We start from the raw sequence: 14855 nt of genomic DNA, 5'->3' as shown, positions 1-14855 counted from the left end.
TTTCCAGTCTTTAAAAAATCATATGTATTTTTTTTTGAAAACAAAAATCATATGAAAAAGAAAAGCGTATGTATTTAAACAAGTACTTTACTAAATTGCAAATTAGCATGTGATGACATCTTAATTATCATTTTAAAATGGGTTCTCAGGTTTAAACTCGGATAGTTAAGGCTTAGATTCTTTGAGCTAAAAATCTTTACTAAAGAATAGAATAGATACTACCTAATTGAATCATTTATAATTCAATCACTTTTAAGATATATTTGGTTCACATAATACATTTTAAGGAAATACCCTAATACTAAGGAGTTATAGAATAGTTATTCCAATTTCATTCACATTTTTAAATTGATGAGATACAATTTAGAATTGAACGTAACGGAAAAAATTTCAGATAAAGAATCGTGAAATTTGATGAAATTGGAAGTATTCTAGATATTTTAGAATAAAGTTTGTCCTTTGTAAAAGTTGAGAAACAAAAGTAACACTTTATTATAGTTGAGAAACTTGATATTATAAGATTTATTCATTTTTCATTTAGGCTTAGATATCAATTATAATATCATGGTTAAATAATAATGAAGTGCATGTATATATGTTTCATGAAATTAGGGGGAGGGTAGGTGCATGGTATTTGATATAGTTTCCTTTCATTACACTACTCTCAAAAAGTGTCAAGCACGTAAGTGAATTATTAGGAGGGTAACCTTTTTTATTTCCACATCGTTTGCGACGCACAAGGAAAAGAACATGAGACATTAATTATAGGATGACTATTTCCATTTTATCATGTGACTTTACCCCGATAGAGGTAACTGAAAGATTAAAGAATGATTCTCGTATAAGAAGATCATGAGTTCGATCTTGTTAATATTTCTGGATTGAATTTATTATATAAGATCTTTTTAGTACGGGTTACTTCTCTTTCACATTTTTGGAAAGTGGCAAAGTATTGGTACCATGTCTATAAGGCCGGCCTAGTCAACAAAAAATCAATTTAATTGGTCCAATAATAGAAACAATAAGCTTAGTTTCTTAGACTTAAGATCTGCTTCATTTTTGAAAGGCTGGTTATATATTTATTAATTTATTTTTTTTAATTTTCAATATGAATGGATAATATAATGTTACTCATACAAGGTTAGTCTTGCATAGATTTATTTTTGTAGTAAACGAGGTGAATTCATTAATATTTAATATATATAAAGAACCGGTCAACTAGATAGACAATCAAGTAAATCATATAATGGTAAAAAAAAATTGAGACGACAGGAACAGAAAAATTAGTCATGTGAAATAGGCTTATGTGCTTAGTATTTGACTTCTACTTACATTTAGAATTTCAATAAATGTATAGAGTTACTAATATCATACTAATATCCATATCTCATGAAGTGAGTAATATCTACTATACTAATAAGAGCCAAAGAGAGTTAGGCCTAAAATGGGTAGAAAAAATGGCGGTCAAATTATTTAATCAAATGGATGGTTCAGATGAATTATTTAATCGAATAGATGGTTAAGATAATTCAGATTAATATTATTAATAGAGATTATCTAATTTACCCTTACCTTTATGATTATCCTTTAAGTTTTCCGTTAAATATTCTCTTCTCCGTTAATATTCCGTTAACTTTTAACTTAACCATTAATTTCTATAAGAAAGGTCTTAGGTTCGAACCTCATCTCAATCAAATTTGACATAATTAAGTTTCTCACTCTATTTTACTCTTATTAAATTAAATAAATTAGTAACTACAACAAAAAATGATACATATGTATTTCTTTAATTTAGAATTATGTGTCTACAATACCTTTATTTGAAAAAATTATTCATTATCAAAAAATTAAATTAAATAAAAGAAATAATTTCATTAGTTATATTGTCTTTATTTTCTCTCATGCAAAGATTCTTTACATTCAAATTTATCAATTGATATTCATTACATTGTCCAGTATCTTATTTTTACAATATCTTGTAATTAAATATCAAAGTTATAGTACAAAATAATGTTATATATTTATTTACCAAGTATTTTATTAATACTATGAAAAGAAAATTTAAAATAATTTGAATCTAATTATATTAACTACTTGGGGATTGGTTGACAAAGAGAGTACTCAAATAATAACCCTGAAGCGGAAGCACTGTATTTTACTCTTATTCAATTAAATAAATTAGTAGTTACACCAAAAAATGATACATATGTATTTCTTTAATACCATGAAAAAAATAAAAAATAATAGCTTGAAAACAACCATATTAACTACTTGGGGGATTTGTTGACAATGAAAGTACTCAAATAACCCATTACCCCAGCAAATTGAAGCGAGAAACTACCTTTTAATATCTTTAGAATACATAATATTTTAAATTTTTAAATTTTTATTAATTTATTTAATCTTTTTTTTAAACTAGGGATTTCTTTATCCACAATAACCCATTCAATAATAATGGTTAAACCAAATGAACCCCAAGCAGAACACCTAAAGGAAAGTCCATAACTCCTATATCATAATCTCATTGCATGGCGTTGTCATCTATGCTACCAACAATAACCGAATTGCAAATAACACACTACCAACAAAAAGGAAGAGAACAAATAGTAAAGATGAAGACAATGACAATGTTACTCAAAAGAGAATTAAGAACACTTAGAAAAATTCAAATTAAAAATAGTATTTATTTAGACTATCATTTTTAGACTATTGATTTTACAAGGTTGCAAACATTTATTTTAGTAATATTATAATGAATTTTCTATATTATCTTGGATTCATATACTTTGAGTTAGATATTTAAATAAAAAAAATTCGACATTCAATTACCCATGTATAAACTTCTCCTATATAATCTTGCATTGATATACTTTCAAATATTTATTTAAATATAAACATTGGGCATTAACTCATTCGCGCAATGTGCGTATAAAACTAGTAATATAGATAAGACTAGTTATTTCTTTAACTTGTGCCGTCGACGACTAGCTAACACATTTGGTTAGAAAACAAAGTGAAAAAGCTTTAAAACACTCCGAAAAGAGTGTTGTTATTGTTATAAATCGAGAAGAACGTATCCCCTTGCAAGTCATTTTTCAAAGTATTCATATAGTCAACCTATCAATTAAGGACTTGAACTGAATATAGAAAGTAAATCCCTCCAACCAAGGGTATTAATTACAATTAAGTTGATCTTCTAAATGATAAGTAAATTGATCTCCAAAATAATATCTTAAAACTTGATCAATCATATTCCATCTACACTTTCATAAATGAGATAACATGTTCCCCAAATTTTATACTATACTGAACTTAAGCCAACCACTTATATTAGACCGCTTAGACCGAGCCTATAATACCGAATACCAGACCGACTGTTGTCAACCCTTCAAAACTCATTCCGAACAATTCTTCTAAATAATCAATGATTTTGTGTCCACACTAACATCTTTCGCAATCAACAAAGCAATAATTGAAAAGATCCAAATCAAACGTTAAATCCTTCCCTTGCCTAACTGACCAGTGACCACAAAATTAAACCCTAAAAATGAAAGAAAAAAATATTACATGTCAACACGCGAAACATGTCCTGCAACTGGATGGCATGCTTTGCATTGAATGTCTAAATTGTTTGCATACGTTTTCTTCTTCTTCTTCTTCTTCTTTTTATTTATTTTTATTTTTATTTTTAATTCGTTTCAAAAAAAAAATTTATTTTTAATTTTTTTTGACGAGTAATCAACAATAATATTTAATGGTACACATTGGGTAAATTATATTTTGTGTAATAACTTACTAATCATATATTTTTGAAAATTCTTACCAATCATATATAAAAACTAAACTAACACTAGAAAGACCTGTACGACATGCTCAATCAAAAGAATTTTGACAAGAATTAAACTCGATGACTTTCAAGTTAGAGAATTATGTCTGATGTAATGATTTGCTCTTTGTTGGTTCAATCAATATTATCTAGTTGAGATTCATTTAATGTTATTTTTCGTCCAAGTGTTTTTTCCCAAACTAAATTAAAAGCAAAACATTATATTTAAAAAGTGGGGTGATCTTTGCCGTCCTATTTTGTCCTTGGATTATCTACGGGCATCTCTCTTATGTCCTTATGCATGCCATGTTTCTATTCCCTCCCTAATCAGTTCGTGCAGGCATGATAAGATCCAGCCAACTAATAGCAATTATGTGTTATTTATTTATTTATTTTTGTGTATAAACAAACAAAACTAAATAAAATTATATAATGACTTAAAAATTTAAAAAAATTAGTGACAATTTTGTAAATATTATAAACTTTAAATATACATTAGGCAAAGTTTAAAAGTGTATTTGATGACAACCAACAATATACTCAAGAATTATAAGAGTGTATTCAAGCTAATTGCACCATAATATTTCAGCTATCACTTGAATAATTAAGCACACCATATATATATATATATATATATATATATATATACTGGTTCAAATGTAGACAATGCTTTCCGTGCGGCCAGCAGGGATTACGCCATTAAGTATGCATAAATTGCAGCACATGGTGTTCAAAAATACACCGGAATGAAATGCACAAATACACCACACACAATACTGCACACTTAATGGTGCATTTCTCAACACTTTTAGATATGTATGATTAAACACTTAGTCGAATTAAATCTCTAATATAACAGCCTCAATAAGTATGGGTATAATTGATTCTATATTTGTATCTGGTGAGTGGATGATTGAATATGGAGATGAGATATGGTCATAAAGTTCACACTACACAAGATGAGATTCATAATAAAACACTCCAATTCCAGCCTCCTCCAACGCAGCATGGCCCGACATTGTCCCCCCTATCTTCGTTTGCTGTCCCACTGGGTACTCGCTACTGCATTCCGTACATCTTTATACTTAATCTCAACCCATTTTTCACTTATTATGAATATTATTCATGGATTGCGAATGTGATATTGTAAGTCTTTTTCAGTTTAATTAGAGACCTGTAGTTTGAGCTTGTAAGTGTGTAATTATCTTAAAACTAATGAATGAGTGTTTTAATTTACAATCTTTTGAAGTCTTACTCGACACAACATAATTAGTCTAGATGCATGTATGAGGTAGTAATGTACCATGCATGCCTGAGAAACATGTAATCATACCAAAATACGAATATCGTTATAAGTGATTCTTGTCAAATTATGTTATAACATTTGCTTTGAACATATGTATTTTGATCTTATTAACACACATTGATTACATAATATTTCAAGTGCTAATTGGAATAAATGTTTTTTGTTTTTTTTTAGCGAGTACAATCATGTACCATGTTATGACTAATGGCAAAGACTCATACTATGATTACTATCTATTCATACATTATGCCTACAACCAAAACCTTGGTTAGTTCACGCGGTAGTTGGTATATGATAAAACGTGATTTGCTTTTTATGAGTCCTATTCCATTAATAATAGGAGGAATGTCAAACAAAAAACAACTGAGTTAACTAAACAAGGGGTAATAATCCCAGCCAAGATGATAAGAAATTCACATTTGTAATTACAAAGTTACGTGGTTTGAACCAATCAGCTAATATACATATAATCACACCGGATATTAGCATAATAGAAATTTCTAAATTAACAATAAAGATTGTAATATGTTATATTCATTGTTTGGAGAACAAAATAATTAGTATTACCTAACCTACCTTAACCATTCACATGTTTGCCGTATCTCATCCCCGTGTCGGTTCATGTGCCACGGCCTAGGATCCAATATTATGTAAACAAAAATAATATATATACATTTCATAATAACAATCTTTGATCATCATGTGCCACATGATTTCTGCCATTCTGGCTTCACTTTCTAGTCGGTCTTACGGACACTATATCCGATCGAGTTCCCACTTAGTATGAATTCATGATTAGTACGTGTTCCCACTGCCCTATTTATCCACTTGTTCGATAAAATATTATGTAATATTTAAATTTGGTCAAACGTCTATTCTTAAATAAAATGGCAAAATTAGAGTATTGATCGAATTTTGTGTTCTGCGTACTTTTTTGTTGTTTCCAAAAGATTTTTTTGAAGGAGTCCAAGAGATTGAATTCTCAACTTTAAGGGTGCTTACGCTTTGACCTAACAAAATATATAGGATGATATAAATCAGGATAACTTAATTAAACACAGAAGTTAGATATTTGTTTACTGCGCACAAGGAGTCTCCTAATTTTAAGAGTTACTCTCACACTGCCGCTGGTGAAACTCGCTTTGAGAGGTCATTGGTACTTTTGATTGAGAAATTAGTATATAACAGGAAATTAAAGAACTGCTTGCAAGTGAACTATATATCATGTGCTTAATAAGGTTTAAAGGGAGTCAAGAAGAGCTCGGAGTAAAAATTATTCTGAGTGACAGTCATTTACTTGTCCAGTGTAACCTAGCGGAGGAACCTACCTGGTGCTTAATGAGGTTTGAAGTGAGGACCTTTCAAATGGGAAAAGGTCACCTAATAGGCTGATAGCAAGAAAAGTTTGAAGTGTGAGCCAGCTAGAATGAGTCATTGCATACATTGACTTCTCATCAAGGGGCGGGTGAGCAAATGATACATACGATCACACATTGATTCCGTAATATTTTGCAATAGATCAGAATTAGGACCTTAACTTGAGTGTTGCATAAGCTTATATTAAGTTCTTATAAAAATGATTGTTCCGTTAATTTTATATTTCTATTCCTAAATCAATATAATTCAAGAATCAGTCCAATTACTTCCCGTAACTAACCAAATTAAATTATATTAATTGGACAACTATAGATTCACATGAGAAAAGAAAATCACAAAGTTTTTCTCTATTAGCATGAGCATATGAACCAAGTTCCCATCACTTTTTTTTGTTCAACGCATTATTACTTTGTGGGACTAGTGGCCGAAAGATTTGACGGTCAAATGTCTCCTCATTGATATGTCCAACGTTTTGTGTGTTGGGCCAAAGTTGGGTCAATTACTGAAGGGACATTAGTCCAAAGGTTAAAGATAAAGTTGTTGTATTTTTGTATAGTTGTTTAGTCAATGGGAGTTGTTTCAAAGTCCACGTCTCACAGCGTCGAGGCCCACATAAAACCCACCACTTGGAATAATATTTGTTCAACGTTCCAAAGAAAAGATATTATTATCCCAAAAAAGTGATTAAATAGGTGGAGCATCTAGACAAATTATTGTGTGAACAAACGTAGTTGAATTTTATGAGTTAGAATAATATATTTTTATGTGTTAAAATAATGTACATTATGTGTTAAAATAATAAAATTTTTGTGATAAGATAATGTACTTTATGAGTTAGAATGATGCACTTATAAGTTATAAAAGATGTATGTTGCAATGGGCTGCGTGAAAACAAATTACGTAAAATGACATTTTTTAACAAACACTACATTAATTTTCAAAAAAAAAAAAAAAACAAAAACAAACACTACATTACAACAGAGTTAGTAATACTTAAAAAGAATATCATTTTCCACGTAAAAGAAACGAAGTAAGAAAAAATCAATAAGCCCCAGGCCCTTAAGGCTATTTTCCAAATTATGCCCCCAAGTAACTAATGAGCCCACTATTTGACCCAACATGCTTTCCCCTGCTGAAAATGTAATGCCTATTGCCTAATTGTTGAGACATAGAACATATAATACATTATATATTCATTTTAATTTGTTTTTTTTTTTAAAGACTAACAACATAAGATCACACTTATTAAATTCATAAATTTTCAATGAGGCCAAGAATTTGAACTCATCTAAATAGCAATGTATAAGAGAGTTGCTCTTAAATAGGCGAGAGCGATAGTCTTATTAGTCTTCTCGCCAGCCTTATTAGTCTCATCTCGTGAGATTCATATACTAATACAATATAACAAAAAATAAAGAGTGAAATTGATAAATACTCCTTAAAACCTCTTAACATTACCTAGCATTTACCAAAGTTAGTATACAATTTTTATAAATGTAACTTGAAAATTATGAAAAAGCAAAAAAATAAAAAATAAAAAAAAATAATAATAAAAAAATACAACCACTAGTGTCAACTCAAGGCATGGAAATTATGGGGGCTTTTATTTTTATTATTATTTTTCAATTTCATATTCTTAAAATAGGATTTTTATTTTTTTTTTTTGAATTTTTTTGGTTTAGAATTATTGTATTTCTCCCTTTATTTTTCTAATTAAACGAAAAATACAACCTTAATAAACAAAAGAAGAAGAAGAAACCTAGAATTTCTCTTAAATTTCTTTATCTTGCCACTTTTTCAACCGGTTTTGTGCTACTTCAACCTGAACATGCATAAACACACACAAATAAATACAAAAATCCCAAAAATAAAATATATGATAAATTGAATTTTAAATTCATAAGTTTATTTATATTATAAGTGTACCTCTTTATCCCAGTTGGTTCGAAAAGTGACCCATATTAAAATAAGTGTCTGCATGGCTGTTCCTCCCAGCAATCCCAGCCAGATTCCCTACAAATACATATGTACAAATAACAGAGAAATTATATTATTATTTTAAAAATTAGTCTCTAATTAATAAAAGAATAGTAAATTTAGTTTAGGCGTTATAAATATCACCACTTTTAGTCATCAAATTATCAGTGAAGTGGTGTTTTTGGTTTGTCTCCTAATGACTCTGTTAAAATATATCGTTACTTTTTAGGAATTATACTTAATTAGAGCTAATTAAAAATAAAATGATACATTATATTTCTCATATTTTGAATCGCAATTGAACCACACAACTTAGTGACTAAAAATTCAAACCACCAACCTCTATTACGCCAATAATTTCTAACTGAGGTGGACTGTTATGCGTTTTTTTCTACTAAATTATAGACTTTGAGTGCAACCCTACTCGACTACAATTTCAGAAAAAATAGCAATAAATTTTAATAGACATGTTAATGGATGGACCAAAAAGTTCACTCCCCTAACAACTTCGGAGTATAATTTAAGGATTAAATATATACTATTTTGCTCTGAAAATGGTGACTGAGTAGGTAACGTATGACTCTTGTATCAAAAGGTCATAATCAGCTCGATTTTTGGTTACACCCTTTCAGTTGGTCTCAAGCGCACATATATGTACTATGTACTGACTGTGGATTTCCCACACCATCTATATACGAGGTATAAGAACAAAAATTGAAACTTCCTTTATTATTATTATTATTATTATTATTATTATTATTATTATTATTATTATTATTATTATTATTATTATTATTATTATTATTATTATTATTCGTATTAATTTTGTGAATTTTGAATTACCTGAGCTTCAAGTTTGAATTTGAAGCCAAGAAGAACCCCCACCGGAATGCCGACAACGTAGTAGCATCCAACGTTAACATACGCCACAAACGATTGCCATCCGCACCCAACCGCCACCCCTTCATCAAGGTAAAACCTCATCAATTATATTCCTTGCAAGGCTAATATAATTATTCACTTTTTAAAAAAAAATATAAAAAAGATAAATATAATAATTAATTATATATCAGCATATACACTCACTTCTCATAAATAACAAAATCACAACATTTTTATTTAATATTTTTTGAAACTATAACATTTTTATTTTTGACATATAATATCTGATAGATTTTATTCGAGCTACACAGGCAAAATTTGGCCCGTGACTATACGAGTACTATATGAGTACATATATGTATGTGAGTGTATAGTACTTAAATAATGCATTATTATATTCTACTATATTATTACCTGACAAGACAGGTTGAATGCCGTTTAGGAGAATGGAGACGGTCAAGAGAGGTGCAAGATCGGAGACTGCATTGGCGATGGTTTCGCCGCCGGTGAAGGCGTAGCTCAGCCGGCGGCGGAGGAGTATGACGACTATTCCGATCACGACGGCGACGATGAAGGAACTGAGTGTGACCACTATTACTGAAAATGAAGCCGACTTGGGATGACCTGCCCCTAGCTCATTGCTCACCCTCACACTGTCAAACAATTACAAAAACTATTAAAAATTTTAAAAACTCAGAATATGGGAATCTTTTTTTTTTTTTTTGAAGAAATATAGGAATCTATTTCATCAATCTCCACCACTTTATACACAAAAAACGAGAATTTTTATAATATTGTTATTAATATAATAATACTTAGTATTATCTTCTCTCAAAAGATTAAATTTCCAACTCTAAGGGTCTCACACTTTGACCCGACAGAACATGTGAAAATATGTAAATTAAGGTAATTTAGTGGCTTAGTACACTTGACCAAGTGTCAGTGCGCACAAGAAATTGACCTACTTTAGACATAATTTCACATTGCCATTACCGAGTATAATAACATTATTGTACGTGTGACTACATGTTGGTCACCAATGATTCAATCAAGACAAAATACAAAAACTACTGTAATATTATTTATTCATTTTATTCTCTTGTTAATTAATGTCCTTAAGTTTAACCACGAAGATATTTACCGGAATCAATTTTATAACTCAGGTGATTTTTTGACCTTTTTTTTTTTTTTTAATCTATATACGATTGAGTTTTCCGATAAAGAATACTAACCTTGCTGCCGCATTGAAACCCACAGAAATCATGAACACCCATCCAAGAATTGTCGAACTGCAAAATGTAACAAAATTACTGCACTAGTTGTATATATGACAATTTTTGGTGCCAATTGATAAATGGATGATGTTATATATGCATATTTAGATTGCTATTATTTGAGTATATAATATATAAAACATAATTACATAAATATGTTGTTCAATTCTCAATTTCTAGTAGTTAATAATGGGATAGCCAGGATAATAGAGGGTTCAATCAAGTGACTTATCATCTCATTAGGTGGGATGATCAATTCCTTATACCTATAAGGAATAAGGGTCAAATATGTCATCGAATTGTACACGATAATGCAATTAGGTTACTAAACTTAAAAAATCTAGGACGATTGAATCCCTAAACTAACTAATTTCATGCCATTTCTCCAATTTGTATATGTCTAATAGGTAACAGTAAATATAATTTTTTTTAAAATAAATAAATAAATAAATATATATATATATATATATATATATATATATATATATATATATATATAAGGACCATCTCCACCGAAGACGAAGAAGGTTTCTTCATCTTGGCCAGGGTTTTATTTTAATTTAAATTTTTTTTAAAAATATTTTTTAAATTTAGGATTATCTGTTAGAAACCTACAAATTGGAGGAATTGAATGAAATTGGTTAGTTTAGGGACTCAATTGTAGATTTTTTTTAAGTTCAGTGGCATATTTGTATTATTATGTGCAGATTGATGGCCTCATTGACCTTTACTCCTACCTACAAAGAACCCATCATATCTAGTGTAATTTTCACACAGCTGCCAAGACTCGATCCTGCGTGCCCACAATCTACGACTCAATAACCAACCAAGCTATCACGTGATACCTATTGTGGACTTACCAAACAGCCAGAGAATCCAATGCCACTTCAGGATCAGGGAGCAAACCAGCCACCAGAACCATAATCTGATAGTACCAGGTCTCCAAACACAGCATCACAGCAGAAGCAAGTGACAGCTTAAAGAAATCCCAGAGCCCAGAAAACGCCAGCCAGCTAAACCCACTCCAAGTCCTCCTGCACTTCTTGCTGCACAAAATATACCCAAACTGTGCCCCCACAATGATCCACCAAGACAGGCTGAGAACCAGAGCCCCTCCCAGGAGCCCCCAATCCCACACATACAAAACCAGCCATGTGAGAAAGATGTGCAGAATCAGAGTGGCCCCTGAGATGTATGCACTGGGGTTCACAATGCTCTGAGACTGCAAGAACTTCTGGATGGGGAAATTGGCGGCGTAGGCGAAGATTTGGGGGATTAGGCCGTAGACGAAGAGGGCAGATGCAGAGGCAACTGTCTTGGATTCTCCTAGCAAGAGGAGGATCTGTTTGGAGAAGAGGTATGTGGCCATGAGGGGTAGGCCTGTTAACATGAGGAGGATGGTGGATCTTTGGAGATAGATTCCTAGCATTTCATACTTGTGTGCTCCATAGGCTTGCCCACATAGTGTCTCCACTGCACTTCCCATTCCTAGCTGCTCATCAAATGAACATATATAGTTATTCATCATCAACAAATCTACCTCTTTCAATTACCACTCCCATCTACTCCTAAATGATAATCAAGTTTTTGGGATTGGAAAGTCTACAATGTTGATTAATACTGGTGGTGATGATAGTATTGAAGTCGGCCTTGTGACCCTAGACCACAAGAAAGTAAATCAGCCCGCTTATCGATTGAAATGGGCAAAAATTGAGAGGCGTGGACAAAAATAGATACATTTTCAAATTGTACATTAATTTAAAAGACTCCATTGGGACTTGCGTTTTATTTTACCTCAAATGCAAGTCCCAATGGAGTTTTTCTTTAAAATGTACAAATTTTAAAAAGTGTTCATTTTTGTCCACTCCTCTCAATTCTAATTTGCCCATTTCACTCATTAACCCTAAACTAGCCTAGGTTGTCTGCCTTGTAACCCTAGGGCCTAGACCATAAGGATGTAAACCAACATAGGTTGTCATAGTGACCAGCTCAAACCAAGAAGGGCAATAGACAGTTTCCACAAGGAATCGAAATCAAAACATTGTTTTTACAAAGTCAACTATACAACCAACATAATTGAAGTTGCTCTGTATATATGATATATACTTTGATTGTACTGAGTACTAACAAAATTGATACTAATACTCTAATAGTAATAGTACTCAGTAGAGTAAAATAATAGCATATATAATTGTATCTAGTACTATCAATACTTTTAAGTATATTAATAGCAGTCAGTACAGTCAAATAATATCATACTCTGATCTGTATATGATTATATTTAATACTATTAGCACTCTACGGAAGAAAACAATAAGTAGTTGCCTTGTTGAACATACTAGTTAATTAGTTAGTCTTGACACTGTGTATATGCTACCATTTTAGGAGGGTATGTAGTGTATATGGAAAAGAAGAAGAAGAAGAAGATTAATTACCATAACTCCATAGGCCAAGAGCTGAATACCATCATTCCCAAGGGAAGCAGCGGCAAGCTGGAGATTTCCAAGATGGCCGCAGAAGATCTGCGTGGACATGGAGGTAACATTGTTGAGCAAGTAAACGATGATGGCCGGCGCCGCCAGGCGGAACAGATTCCTCAGCTCAATGGCGGTGGCCTTTTGCAGCCGTCGCAGGTTGGACAAGCTGGTGTCGGAGAGTGTGTCTTCTAGCTCCGAGCTTATCTCTTCGCCCGCCGCAGGTTGTCGTTTGGGTTCCAATAGCGGTTCGTTAAGCTCCTTATTGCTGTCGTCGTCTATGGAAGCCCCACTCATTTTTATCTTTTCTCTTGTTTTTTGTTAGGAGCTTAAATGAAATGGGTATCGCACTAGCTCTTCCTATATATCTTTGTGTTTTCAGGGTGAGATAAATTTTGGGTTTTTACAGAAGTTATTTTACCCTGAATTGAATCTTTCATTTGAGGGTAATAACGATATTAATAAATAGTCTAAAATCCGGGCAAATTATTGCACATGTGTGAAATACGGTCCAAATCTGAGACCTCTCATTTGAAAAGGCACAAGTATGCCACTCCACCACTGCACCTTTGACAATGTACTCATCCTCGTTATTTGTCAATTAATCCTAAAGTATACCTTCCCCAACCCATATTCTAATTAATACACCCAATCAACCAACTCAAAATTCCTTAGCCCACATTCTAACCTCAATTAACCACATTGGGTTTAACCTAGGCCCCCGTAAAAATGAAAGTATATTAGGCATCTTTGTTAAAAAAAAAAATCTTTATATTAATTGAAATAATAGATGATGACACACTTTAAATAATGTAATATTTAAAAGTATAACGTTGGCGTGTATTTGAACAAAATTAACGTAGCTTTGAAAAGTTTATTTTTGGTGTTGTACGTATTATTTGTGTTAAAATAATATCTTAATATTGAAAGATACTTGAGCATTTCATATTTGAACAAAATTAGTGGGTTTAGCTCACTAATCAATAGACAATATTTGGATTAACCAATCGATAGTAAATAAGACATGCATATAAAATGAGACAAAGTGAATATAATATTATTTTTAAAATAAATATTATAATATATAATATTATTTCTTTCATTAATTTTTCAAAACTAAATTTAGAGTGATAGAGATGTTTTTGAATAAATAATAGTTTTAAAAAGCTATGTTGGAGCACTTGAGCCATTTCGTGAAAAAAAAAAAAAAAAAAAAAAAAACAAATTGTCGACAAATTATTATGCGGACCAGAATCCACCTTGTAAGGTGAACTCGACGTCTAAAATACATAATTTACATATTGAATATTCACAATTTATATATTGAATGTTTACAATTTACATACGGAATGTTCACAATTCAAATTGTAAATATCTAGTATGTAAATTGTGAACATTTAGTATGTAAATGGATACAGATTCACCTTTTAAGGTTGATCCGGTCCACGGTATAACTATTGCAAATTGTCAAATTTGGTATGATTGTATTACTATAAGCCTAGCTATACGACCAACTGCAAACCAATGTGTTGAAATCAAAATTATTCCTTTACCAAAAGTACATGTGCATATTGCTCCAAACTTCATTGTCCATTTTGAATCTCACGTCAAAAAGAATATTATATGCATTAATAAATTTGTATTGGTACGAAACTTGAGTTTGCCAACTTCAACGACATTATGATAGGTAGTATTCAAATCTAAGAAAAGAGTACATTCAAAAGATTAGTTAAATAGGC

General features: G+C 31.1%; 1 protein-coding gene across 1 annotated transcript; it reads right to left on the bottom strand.

The window, feature by feature from the left end:
* Positions 1-8274: 8274 nt before the first annotated feature.
* On the bottom strand, positions 8275-13480 carry LOC116019141 (protein DETOXIFICATION 40-like). Its single transcript, XM_031259262.1, has 7 exons — positions 13078-13480; positions 11503-12134; positions 10601-10657; positions 9783-10021; positions 9330-9448; positions 8436-8522; positions 8275-8331 (listed from the first exon to the last, which is right to left on the bottom strand). The coding sequence occupies exons 1-7, from the start codon at positions 13411-13413 to the stop codon at positions 8281-8283; spliced, it is 1521 nt and encodes a 506-aa protein (XP_031115122.1). The 5' UTR covers positions 13414-13480; the 3' UTR covers positions 8275-8280.
* Between the last annotated feature and the right edge of the window lie 1375 nt (positions 13481-14855).

Source organism: Ipomoea triloba, chromosome 1 (assembly GCF_003576645.1).
Source record: "Ipomoea triloba cultivar NCNSP0323 chromosome 1, ASM357664v1".
Taxonomy (NCBI): Eukaryota; Viridiplantae; Streptophyta; class Magnoliopsida; order Solanales; family Convolvulaceae; genus Ipomoea; species Ipomoea triloba.
This window is presented reverse-complemented; position numbering and strand designations above follow the sequence as displayed.

What these genes read in the sequence shown, in the direction of transcription:
- LOC116019141 (XM_031259262.1), bottom strand. Translation starts at nt 13,413, where the DNA reads ATGAGTGGGGCTTCCATAGACGACGACAGCAATAAGGAGCTTAACGAA. An exon ending in GGTTTCAATGCGGCAGCAAG is followed by an intron (nt 10,022 to 10,600) that starts GTTAGTATTCTT and finishes ATTGTTTGACAG; the next exon opens with TGTGAGGGTGAGCAATGAGC. An exon ending in GAACCAACTGGGATAAAGAG is followed by an intron (nt 8,332 to 8,435) that starts GTACACTTATAA and finishes ATGCATGTTCAG; the next exon opens with GTTGAAGTAGCACAAAACCG.